Source organism: Natrix helvetica (assembly GCF_964273705.1).
Source record: "Natrix helvetica genome assembly, chromosome: 1".
In the NCBI taxonomy this organism is placed as follows: Eukaryota; Metazoa; Chordata; class Lepidosauria; order Squamata; family Natricidae; genus Natrix; species Natrix helvetica.
Genome location: NC_138548.1, coordinates 72,226,692 through 72,240,302, shown reverse-complemented (window position 1 = coordinate 72,240,302; position 13,611 = coordinate 72,226,692). Strand labels below are relative to the sequence as shown.

The 13,611-nt window shown below is 35.5% G+C and overlaps 1 protein-coding gene across 1 annotated transcript in view; it reads left to right on the top strand.

The window, feature by feature from the left end:
- EHD4 (EH domain containing 4) overlaps positions 1-13,611 on the top strand; it is a 30,194-nt gene that overhangs the window by 5,017 nt on the left and 11,566 nt on the right. Inside the window, exons 2-3 of the mRNA XM_081938980.1 lie at positions 8,301-8,477; positions 11,874-11,971. Of these exons, the coding sequence (XP_081795106.1) occupies positions 8,301-8,477; positions 11,874-11,971 (275 nt within the window). The remainder of the gene's footprint in view (positions 1-8,300; positions 8,478-11,873; positions 11,972-13,611) is intronic.

The following is a 13,611-nucleotide window of genomic DNA, read 5'->3' as shown; positions in this document are numbered from 1 at the left end:
TAAGACAAATTTATTTGATTACCCGAGAAAGCTCCCTACATACGTTTCTTACAACAGCCTGAGACGATTTTCTATTTCAGCTTATCAGTTCCTTCATTCTATTAAAATTCTCTATCCAATAGTGCTAGTTGTCTCCTTATTCTCCTAGTCACAAGTATCTTGTTTTGTATGCTTAGCATGATTTTCCCAGTCTTCTTCAGCCATTTCCTACTCATCTATTTGTGATGCACAAATTAAATACATTGTGCCACCCTTTCATCATTTCTGCTTGGTTTATGTGTTTTAGGTGTGTTACCATTTTAAGGAAAGGATGAGTTCAAAACTATGCATATAGCTTACCACAAAAATATTAAACTTTACCTATTATAGCTGTAAATGCTTACTTTGAAACGGGAAAAATAGCACTTTTGAAATGTCTATAAATAAATTGGCAGCCAATTATTCATTTTAAAGAGTTTAATGTGTGGCTAAAGGAGTGGTGTAAAAGGGAAGGCTTTGGTTTTATTAGTCACGATGTCTGCAGCTGGTCCAATGAAAAACTATACAAAAGAGATGGTTTGCACCCATCCAAGAAAGGGACTGAGTTACTTGGCATTAAATCCACAGATTTTCTGGATAAACATTTAAACTGAACAGCGGGGACAGATAATTAATTGATATAGAACATTTCTATCCCCAGCAATCTAAAATTCATAGGGTTATCAGTGCATATAACACAGATGTTTGTGCAGATAAGATTATCATTCCCGCTGTCAAGCAAAACCAAGCACTTAATAGTGAGTGCCATACCATGTGCATGAATCATACAAGTGGCAAGAAAATAGGGGCAGTCAGGCATAACACAGGTTTTGTAGACAGTAAACACAGGGGCACTCAAAATGGATTCAAATGTCTATACACCAATGCACAGAGTATGAGGAATAAACAGGACGAATTAGAAATTCAAGTAAAAGAGGGCAGATACGATATTATTGCCATTACAGAAACTTGATGGGATGAAACCGACAAATGGAACATACAGCTAGAAGGATTTAAATTATTTAAAAGAAATAGACCAAATAAAAGAGGAGGTGGAGTTGCACTATGTATAAGAAATAATTACCTCTCTACAGAAATAGAGCACAACAATGATGAGAACTATCTTGAATGCATTTGGGTCAATATTAAAGGTTCAGGGGGGAAATGACATCGCCATAGGTCTAAAATACAGGCCACCCAACCAAGCAGAGGAAGTGGATGAACTTTTTGCTAGTCAGCTAACTAAGGTATGTAGGAAGCACACCACAATAATAGTGGGGGATTTTAACTACACTGACATCAACTGGGAAACAAACTCTGCACCAAGTGGAAGATCCAACAGGTTCCTAACAAACCTAGCAGACAACTTTGTTTCCTAAAAAGTAGAGAAGGGAACAAGGGGATCAGCCATATTGGACTTAATTCTCACTAACAGAGAGGAAATGATAGACAGTGTTGAAGCCACAGGAACCCTGGGGGCAAGTGGCCATGCAATATTGGAATTCAACATTATGCAAACACAAGTAGTAGAACAAAGTCAAACTAGAGTCTTGGACTTTAAGAGAGCTAATTTCAATAAATTTAGAGAGAGCTTGGGAAAAATTCCATGGATGAGAATCCTCAAAGGGAAAACAACTCAAGAAGCTTGGGAAATTTTGAAAAATGAGATTAAAAAAGCCTAGTCTAGCACAATACCAATAAAGAAGAAAAATACCAGCTCCCAAAAGAAACCAGCATGGCTGCATAAAGAACTCTGACAAATTGAAAGACAAAAAAGATAAGTATAAAAAGTGGAAAGGGGGGGACATAACTAAGACAGAATATCAGCATAGCCCGAGCATGTAAAGATGAAATGAGGAAAGCTAAGGCTCACAACGAAGAAAGGCTTGCCACAAAAGTAAAAAATAACAAAAAAAGCTTCTTCCAAAATGTTAAAAAGAAGAGGAAAGTTAAGGAAACAATTGATCCATTGCTGGGAGAAAGTGGCAAGAAGGTGATAAGCAACAGGGAGAAAGCAGAACTATTTAACTCATGTTTTGCATCGGTCTTTACACAAAGGGATAAAACAGTCCAACCTATCAAAAGCAGCACCACAAAAATCAGATTAGGAATACAAGTTGAAATAGGGAAAAAAATGGTAAGTGAGCACCTACAGTACCTACCCTAGATGAGTTCAAATCACCAGGACCGGATGGATTACACTCCAGGGTTCTGAAGGAACTGGCAGACGAGATCTCAGAACCACTGAACTATATCTTTCAGAGATCCTGGAGCACCGGGGAACTACCAGAGGACTGGAAAAGAGCTGATGTGGTTCCCATCTTCAAAAAAGGGAATAAACAGATCCAGGAAACTACAGACCTATCAGCCTGACCTCAATATCAGGAAAGATTCTGGAAAAGATAATCAAGCAATGAATTAGCAAACACCTAAAAGCAAACAAAGTAATAGCCAAAACCCAACATGGGTTTGTCAAAAACAGATCATACCATGCCGTCGATATAGTTTACTTGGACTTCAGTAAGGCATTTCATAAGGTAGACTAACCTACTACAAGATAAAGTAGAAGAATGTGGGTTAGACAGCATCACCACCAGATGGATTCGTAACTGGCTGATCAACTGCACTCAACGTGTAGTCCTCACTGGAACTGCATCTTCATGGAGGGAAGTATGCAGTGGAGTATCCCAAGGCTCTGTTTTGGGCCCAGTACTCTTCAACATCTTCATCAGTGATTTGGATGAGGAAATAAATGGAGAACTCATCAAATTTTCAGATGACACCAAGCTGGCAGGAATAGCCAACACTCCGGAAGATAGGCTCAAGATACAGAAGGATCTTGACAAACTTGAACATTGGGCACTATCTAATAAAATGAAATTCAATGGTGAAAAGAGTAAGGTTCTACATTTAGGCAACAAAAACGAAATGCACAGGTACAGTATAGGTGGTACCTTTCTCAACAGTAGTAACTGTGAAAGGGATCTTGGAGTCCTAGTGGACAACCATTTAAATATGAGCCAGCAGTGTGCAGCAGCACATGTGAGTGTGACCATCAGCTGTCCTTTGCGTGTGTGCGGCAGTGCCAAAAACTGGTGTGCGCATGCGTGCCGGCCAGCCGATTGTCAGGTGTGCATGCATGCCAAAACCCAGAAGTTCGGCTTTTCCAGAGAGCAATCCCTTCGCGTGCAGTGAATCCCTTGCGGTGATTCAAGAAAGGTCATAAAATCGGGCAAACCTCACTTAACCACAGAAACTTTGGGCTCAATTGAGATTGTAAATTGAAGACTACGTGTATAAAGCAAGGTTCTACATTTAGGCAAGAAAAACAAAATGAACATATGTGGTACCTGGCTCAATAATAACTGTGAGAGGGATCTTGGAGTCCTAGTGGACAACCACTTAAATATGAGCCAGCCGTGTGCAGCAGCTGCCAAAAAAGCCAACACAGTTCTAGGCTGCATCAACAGAGGGATAGAATCAAGATCACGTGAAGTGTTAATACCACTTTATAATGCCTTGGTAAGGCCACACTTGGAATACTGCATTCAGTTTTGGTCACCACGATGTAGAAAAGATGTGGAGACTCTAGGAAGAGTGCAGAGAACAGCAACAAAGATGATTAGGGGACTGGAGACTAAAATATATGAAGAACGGTTGCAGGAACTGAGTATGTCTAGTTTAATAGAAAGAAGGACTAGGGGAAACATGATAGCAGTGTTCCAATATCTCACAGGTTGCCACAAAGAAGAGGGAGTCAAACTATTTTCCAAGGCACCTGAGGGTAGAACAAGAAGCAATGGGTGGAAACTAATCAAGGAGAGAAGCAACTTAGAACTGAAGAGAAACTTCCTGACAGTTAGAACAATTAATCAGTGGAACAGCTTGCGTCCAGAAGTTGTGAATGCCCCAACACTGGAAGTCTTTTCATAAAGAGCTTACCACTGCATCAGAATATGTATCCATAGACAAAACTATGAAAGAAAGATGAAAAAGGAGGTAAGACATGTGAGGTGCAGTGCTTTATTGTATATTTTATACAATATAAACTATTAAATGTTTCTTAATAGTTAAGCCAAATGTGTATTTCATCTTGTTTGAGTTGGTGAGCTAAGACTTTGTCTTTTCATAATAGTTGTCTATATTAATACATTTTTTTCCAGCTGTATCAGTGCGGATTGCTTGATCCTAACAGAATTGTATAGACTGTTTTCTTTAGAAAGGTTAATAGCTGTGAATTTCTCCATGTCACACATAATTTCATGAAATAGAGAAAGATTATTGGGTCGGCCCATCAGTATACATCATTTCATCTGTTGCCCACATTATCAATCTTTTCTATATTTGTATATAGATATATGTATTAGCCTTCTTGGCTGAGAAGGCAATTGAGAATGTGTGTGTACCCATAATGACTCCCATTTATTGTATTTCTGCTATATTGCTTATCTTCCTGTTTTTATTAAAATGAGACTTCCTTCTAAGCCTCATGTCACAATTTTTACTTCAAACAGGATTCTTACTCTTCAGCAAACATCCGCTCTCCTTTTATGCTTGTACAACAAAAACAGTTAGTCCAGCTTTGTAACCGAGCAGAGTTCTAATGAAAGGTGGCGCATGGAAGAGACAGTATACTTTATTTCACATTCAAAATCCAGAACTTCTGGCTGACTATTCGAGATTAGCTGAAGTTCAACAGAAACAAAAACTAGGGATACTTTTGTTGTTCTGCGTTTGGGCAGGAAAAAAATCCAGAGAGATCTGGGAATGATTTTAGGGGTTGAGTAGAGCAAAGTTGGTACCACCAGTATGTACGCATACCATCGACAAAACCCCTCAGGGTTGACTTTCTTCCACTGTTAATCTCTTTCACAACTACTACTGTCTGCAAGAACAGCAGTTCAGTCCAGATTCAGAAGCTCCCAGTGTTGTAGATATACAGACCAAAATATTTGAAACAAATATATTTAAAGGCTGCTAAATCAATGGCCACATGCCTGAAACACTTTCTGCATGGAGCAGTTTGTTTGTCCCTTATCCTCTCTGTTTGCTTTGGGTCTGCAAGTCTGGAAAATTGTTGGAGTGAAATGGTAATCCTATAAAACAATCTGTTTAGGTCAGCGAAACATCTCCGTACTGAAACAATGTTTATTTTATTTTTATTATGAAGCTTCTGTGCTATGTTGCTCTCTAACATGAGTGTGTTGTAGACAGGTCTGTGGTTTCACAACAGTCAAATGAAAACATGATTTATGTTGCTTATACTTTAAAAGGATTGAGTCTTCCAAGTAACTAGCAAAACAAGCAATACAAGATACAAATTAAGTCAGTCTGAACCACAAACACAGTTGGTGCTAAAGAAGTTCTTTGTGTAAAATTATGTTCACATTTTCATTGCTTTCTGATGCCTGTTGTGCTAGCCTTCTTCTCTTCCCTTTTCCTCTAGTCTCTTCTCAGTTTTTCCTTCTTCATATTCATGTCATCAGCTTGGTTTTTCTTTCATCATTTATTTTGTTTCATGACTATGTGAAAACATTATAGTTTAGTCAATTTACTTGTGATTATGTTTGGGATTACAATAAAATCTTGATTCTCTGGTCCTTCATTCAACAGATTTAAATGTAATGCACAAGAAGAAAACTCTGTTGCTTGCAAATGTCCCAGACAATTTAAATATTTATGTCATTTATGTCAGCTTGTATCATTAGTGTAGTTGCATTACTATATTCTAATTTCATGTGCATCAATTTATGTACTTTACATTACTGTAGTGACAATTTCATTTAAGAGAGATTTGGATACGGTAATGGACACACACACACACACACATTCTCTGCATTTGAGTAATAAAATCAAGGGCATAAGTATAGGATGTGCTGGACCATATTAGATGTAATATGTGAAATAGGGCTCTCAGTATCTTAATAAATCACAAGATGAACAAGAGCCAATTCATGAAGTAAGAAAACCTGCTTATACTTCTTGAAAAGAAAGTACAGGATCTTAAATTATCCTTTACAATAATCAATCCAAGAGAGAGTGGCTTTGATTTTGTGAGCCAAATGATTCAATGATTTGGTAGATTTTCTGTTTATTGTTTTCATCTCAATTTCTTTTGCTTTATGAGTGGATTTATTTATTTTTCAGGGAGTTGCTTTTTATTCTACATTGATCTTGATGATTAAATATCTAAAGTTCTTAGGAATGAACCAGCATACAAATAAAGTAAATAAATAAAACTTAGAAGTCTGTTGGAAACCAATGCAACACTGCAAAATAGGTGTTAGATTGCCAAATCAGCTAGCACCCATCAGCTTGCAGTCTACATCTGCAGTAGTTTTCAAGAGCAACCCCAGCTATGGCACATTGCAATAACGTATATAGAGATAATGAGGACATGAGTCACATCCTTCTGCTTAGAATGGAATTAATATACCAGTCAGAGATGCATAAAGGCATCCCAGCTATGGTTTCCATGTGTTCATCCAAGTAGATGAAGATGTAAGTCCCAAGGTGTCAACATAGAATGGGTTTGGCATGAAATATTTTTTTTAAAAGCCCTGAATTATCTGTATAATGTACCTTAACATATGTATAGGATCTGTATTCATTTTCTTGGAAATATGTAATAGAATAGATTTTCAAATGAATGGGTTCGCTTAATCCTAAAAGAAGCCAGAAAATTACTTACAGTCATGTGGATGCCTTGATTTACAACTGTAACAGCTTACAACCATATTTCCAGTCCCGGTTACCATTATAAGTTGAGAACTATCTTTTGTGAGGGGTCATGAATTCAGTTTCTTTTTCTACCATTCCGAGTTGCTGTGATAAAGCAACATTTTGTGTTGGCACTGGATATTTTTTTTTACTTCCGTTATAATGGTGAATCGTACAAATGAACATAATCTATTTCCAATGTAACTGTGATTGGGAGAACTCTCAAACTTCATTATTGTGGCAAACGTTCATTGATCTTTATTCTTTTGTATAGGAGATTGATTTTGTATGCAAAAAAATACAAAAACTTGTATGTCATATGCTAATTGAATACTTATTAAACATACATAGTTATGTGTAATTTATTTTAATTTATAGGAAAAATAGGAAATTAAATATATTTAATTTTTTTAAAAAGAATAGATTTCCCCCAGCCTGGACTTCTTCAAATGCTCTTTGAGAACTATAGGAATGCATGACCTCAGTACTGCAATAGACTGTCATGCAGAATTATCTGTTCAGTATCTCTCTCTGGCTTCGTCTCCTCTGTGGCTACAGCAGGAAAAAAGATAATAGCATACTTCTATGTAATTGTCTCTAGGATTTGGATAGGAAGGAAATTGCTGTCATGTGAATTACACAAGATTGAGGGAAAATGGAAATAATGCTGCTTGGCTTATCAGAATTAGATTATTTTAGTTTTTATTACATCTGTTAAAAGACTGGTATTTGTGTAATCTCTTAAGGTAATAAGCATTTGGGGAAAGATTTGACAAGCAATTATTTTATATTCTTTATTTTGTTGCACTGACACAATTTGCCAAACATGGTCACTTGGTCTTATTTTATGAAGCCAAGAAAGCAGCTCTACAGGTAGCAAATCTAATTCATAAACCTGAACATATTTCATGCATTAGTAAGGATAAAACTCATTTGTTCCCTGGTCTGCAGCATTCAGAAACAAATTGCATGGTATGGTTGAAAACATTTCCTCCCCTGTCTATTTATTTCAAATAAAAAGTGGAAAAGGATGTAAGACATCAAGAGTTGGCTTATTATTTAGGTGAACAGGAAAGGGAAGAGACACTGATGATGAATTTGGTGATGCAGATAAAAATGAAAAAAGTCAGAAACAAAATCATGAATCTGATTACTAATTTAGCCTAAAAGTCTTTACATTTATATTTAAAAATTCTGCAGTATTTATTTTAATTTAAAACAACTAGCATTTTAATTATAAATATTAATGCTCTGTTTTTATTCCATTTAATTATATATTAAGCCAATGGGCCAAATCTCTCTTGAATGATTGCAGTATCCGCGTTTATTTCTATGTCCCACTGAAAGCAGATTTAAATTATTCATAGATTTTGCAGTCATTGATAAGTTTACGAACTACAAAATATAAAAATAAAAGGTGTCAGGGTGGCATCATAATTGTGGAAAACTATATTCAGGATGGCTTCATTCATTTATATCCTAGCTTTTCTTTAGAAGAATAGACCTGAATGCTTTGTTCTCAATTTTTAATATTGTTCTATTATATTTTGCATCGCCATTAGGTACCTCTTGGAGCAAGATTTTCCAGGAATGCGAATTGGCCCTGAACCAACAACAGATTCTTTTATTTCTGTCATGTATGGAGATACTGAAGGGAGTACTCCAGGAAACGCTCTTGTGGTGGATCCCAAAAAGCCATTCCGCAAACTCAGCCGTTTTGGAAATGCGTTCTTGAATAGGTAAAGAAAGGCTGTGTGCTAATTTATGCATATATCTAATAACATTTTGTGTTGCTGAACAACCAAACTTCTGTGGGCCATTTCTAATCTCTGTCTTCCAACCAGCATGACATACACAGATACAGACATTTCCAGAAGAGTCATAAATTCCTTTGTTTTATAGGCTCATATAAATAAGCCTATATAATTGTGTAACAAATGTAGATCAGTAACATTTTAAGCAAAAGCTAATAAAATTAATGGTTACTTAGAATCATGGAATTTTATGCCATTTTTTTTAACCATCTTCAAGATTCATGTAAGGGGAATTGAAGTATAAAAAAAGCAAGGCGGACTTAGATGTAGTAGTGTTTTTCTGGTTGTAGCAGTGGTGCGTTGCCAATTTTGTTACTACTGGTTTGGGCGTCCACGCAACGCTTCTGCGCCTGCGCAGAAACCTGTGTGCATGCGCAGAAGTGTCTGGGCAGGTGGGCGAGCCTCCTGCCACCGCTACTACCGGTTCCCCTGAACCGGGCTGAACCAGCAGCAACCCACCTCTGGGTTGTAGGATATAATCTGCACATTTTGAAAGAGTTTTTAAGCCTTTTTAAAGGGACAAAAAGCTGTTGGACTAGGATTGGAGAAATCCAAGTTCAAGTCCATATTTTCACTCATGGAAATACTTTGATAACTTTAGCAAACTTTTTTTGTAAAAACAAAAACAGCTACTGAAGGAAGAAGGCACTGTGTGAGCTACAGATTTATGAGGTTGTTTTTCATATAATTCTCATTACTAAAATTAGAGCCACTCTTCACCTCACCACAAGCTCCAGTTCTGCTCTCATAAAAAGAATGAAAAACTGGTAAATTCTTCCTTGCCTTACTTCATCAGTAGTCTGGTGTTCAGGTTTGCTTTTTCCAGTTTTTCTTGCCTTGAATTTAAAGAGCCTAAATCCCTGTTCTGCCTCTGCGGCTTGAGTAAAATGGAAAGGAAGAAGGGACAAAAATATATTTGGTTCTGTAAATATATGTAAAAAGTCCCTTTCCAGTTGTTGTTGTTTTAATTTAATTTTTTCAGATTCATGACTTTGGGTTGTGTGACTGGCACGCTTGCACATACACACCCACCAAACTTTGCATGGCTTTTAATTGATTTTAACATTTGAATGATAATATCTGTGTGACTGTTTTCATGTTTTTTTATTTTTTGGTATGTATATTATATTATTATAATGCAAATGTTAAAATCAATTAAAAGCCATGCAGAGCAATCACTGGGAGAGCTCAGCCATTCAAAAACAGTACAACCATTTTATGGGCTGTACACAATTCTCACGCGCGCGCGCACACACACACACACACACACCAGGCCAGATAGCAAAGCCAGGGCAGTTTGTGAGTTTTTTCGTTCTTGAAACGTTTTTTTCTCTGAAAAGAACTTTAATTGGCTTTTATCCTAATGTAACACAATCAAAATATTGTTCCCTACTGGTGTATTTATCAGCCCAGCTTTTTTTTTTTTTTTGAAAAAAAAGAAGCTAATTCTAATTTCATTGGCAGCCCAACAAGAATTGTGGGATATTGCTATGTTTGTGCAGCTTTCTTAAAAAGGCAAACTGCTACAAATAATTCTAGTTTACAATCCAAAGAGCTTGTTTAATACACTACTGAAAAATCTCTTATCTCTTTTCTTATTTCCCATAAATGCTCACAACAGCTTAAGTGTATTATTGCAGTGCTGTCTCTATACATAACTGCAATTCTTGTTTTTCATGTAAAACCTGTTACTACTACATTCTTGGCATCCAGAAAATGTAAAACACAGTGTAATTGTTTGGTCGGTATAAAGGACACAGTCTTCCTACAAACTTGTCTTTTTTTAGCCACCCAATAAACACACAAGGAGGACAATATGAATTATTTTTTTAAAAAAAAATTTCATTGCATTGTTCCTTACTTGATTTTGTAAAGTTCTTTTTTGTAGCTAGTAAAAAAGACTGCAGAAAATATTTTTAAAATATTAAGTTATTCCAAATGGAAAAAAGCTGTCGTATGCAAAATGCAGTATATTCTGTTTTGCTTTCTACTGTATTTTAACATATTGTACATCACCTAGATTACATGGCATAGTTTACAATATTGTTACAAATTGGCATAGCTGAACAGTATTGTTAAATAAATAAAATGATAAGAAGGAAGATATAATATGTCCATCACTATTCATTTTAATGTTTTTATTAATTGGGTCACTTAAGTTTACATCAGTGTATCAATAAATCTTGCATAATATTTGGTTTAAAATCTGTCGATAGTCATGTGTATCCTGAAATTTTTCAATTACATTTCTTTTCTTTAAAGAATGGGGAAAGTCCCTTAGTTTCTTCTGTTTTCCTTATCATACATTATTCTACAATGTAATGTTTTCCAGTTGTATTAAGCAACCTATCTATCATTCCAAGATAAGCTAGCTAATAACTCTATAATATTGGAGTTATAATCCAGTGCAAATCATTAGAGAAGTCTAATTTTGGATATGAAAAATAAAATTTCAGAGATTCTTTCTGCGTCTGTCAGTATTTATCCATCTCAGGTTAATAGCAATAAGGTACCCAGTGGTAAGATGGTAGGTGCATCTGCAATTGGATTTGATGAGAGTTTGAAAAAACTTTGATCTCCTTTGGGGAATTGTATCCAATAGATATCTGGACTCTTCTGTGGAGAGAATTCCTGAAAAAAGATTGTAATAGGCAGGCAAAAGGTACACAGTAAACTTAATACAATACAATAATACAATAGCAGAGTTGGAAGGGACCTTGGAGGTCTTCTAGTCCAACCCCCTGCCTAGGCAGGAACCTTATACCATTTTAGACAAATGGCTATCCAACATCTTCTTAAAGACTTCCAGTATTGAGCCATTCACAACTTCTGGAGGCAAGCTGTTCCACTGATTAATTGTTCTAACTGTCAGGAAGTTTCTCCTCAGTTCTAAGTTGCTTCTCTCCTTGATTAGTTATTGACTTGTTATTGTTTATTGTGTTTTAAAATGTGTGTGTGTGTGTGTGTATACATACATACATACATACATACATACATATACACATATATACATACATGTATATGTGGACACATGGATGTGATAAGAGCCCTACACGTGAATCACCATATTAACATACAGTTTCTCCATGAAAAGCAGGATCCTGTTCGAAGTAGAATTTCCTCTCTTATGGGGAGAAATATTCATGCTCTCCAAATGGGCAGGAGTCTTGAAAGTTTGGATCATTTTATGTACAGAAGCAGGACAAAACGAACCACCACCTTTCATGCTTTGGTTGAGGGCGTCTTATCACTGGTATTTTAAATACAGGGAAAGGCTTTTCCCAGGTCTTCTGTAACCAAAGTTTTCCCTTTTCCGTGTAGGTTCATGTGTGCTCAATTACCCAACCAGGTTCTAAAGAGCATCAGCATCATAGATAGCCCTGGCATTCTTTCAGGAGAGAAACAACGCATCAGTAGAGGTGAGTTTTCTCCTCTTTATATGAAAATATATGCCCTCTTCCTTTGGCAGCAGGCTCTTAACCCATAGACAGAATTAAAAAAATAGGATTTAAAAAAAAATTAATTCAAATAATGGAAGAGACATTGAACATACCAAGCTCAGTTTGTCCAGTTATGTTCCCAGGTTCTCCTTCAGTGTTCTAAGCCACAATCTGCTAAACATATTATTAACTCCGTGTTTTATGCTCTCTTGTATTACTATCTCTGAATTGAAAGATCACAACATTTTCCTTTGATTATAATGCTCATTATATTAAAAAGTAATTGACTTTGAAATATATAAGGGAAAAACGTCAACTGACTGCACAAAGTTACTATAAAGGTTAGAACCAAATAGTGTGTGTGTGTGTGTGTAGCATTTATAATGCTTAAGACTACTATGTAAAATGAAATAGACATAATTCTATCATATTGATAAATTTTTTATTATTATTAATCTATTACTAGATTACACTATTACTTTTATTAATCCAATTCATTAAAAATAATCTGTCAAACTATTTTATTAATAATATATTAAGCTATTATCACATCTAACTCAAAACTGAAGCCTTCCACATATATCAGATCTACAATTCTCAGAACACTGACCAAAGATTTAGGAAGTTATAATTCCAACACATGGAAGGCACAGATTACTGACTTATTAATAAGACTATAAATAGGGCAGAATTGAAGGAATTGGTAGTTATTGTATACAATTTTGAGAATGTTCTGTTTCTTTTCAATTAGCAGCATTACAAAAAAGAAAACACCAAAAAGCAGCATGCTCAGGGAGACATCAGTTAAATATTATTTATTTATTTTGCAGGATGTTACACTTCAAAACCAATCATGCAAAAGCGCTTTAAAAATCTGAAATCGCTGTAGAGTAGTAGAGAAATCAGATATGGTTTCATGGATGCTCATTGTTATTACTATAGTTTAATAATTCAAATATAATGAATTCAAATATAATTAAGAAACCTTAAACACCATTTTATTAGAAATTTAGAGAATATTACAGTATTGTCATAAATTTAAAAAGTAATCAAATAAAGTAGTCAACCTTACTCAATTAAGTATTGACCACAGCATTGAATCAGTGCAATGTGTCCTAAGTAGGTGAATATTATAGAGTCATATAAAAACTAAATTACAAAACTTACAAATTGTTATTGGTTTTATATTATATTCTGCTAACAGAATATTGAATTCATATGTCTTGTGTGCTGAAGATTTAGGAACAAACACCTAAGAATTTCAGAAATTAGCATATATAAAGTCCCCCAGATTATGAATGAGATCAGTTCCTAAGTCTTTTTTAAATCGATTTTGTAGATATGTCAGAACAGGTACATATGGTTCTTACTCAGTGTTAAAATATTTGTCGGATGTTCTTCACTCGGGGACTGCTTGTAATATATAAGCCAAAAATACCTTGCCTCAAAAGGATCCAACTTTTCTCCCATCCAAGGCATTTTAGCTTGTTACGTCCCTCAATCTACGTATCTCTTCACCTTTCTTTCTCTTTCCTTTCTCAGTTTTACAATCTGTTCCTTTTTTGTTTCCCTTTTCCTTTTCAAGGATAGCACCAACCTCAGCAAATTTAGTTATGTTT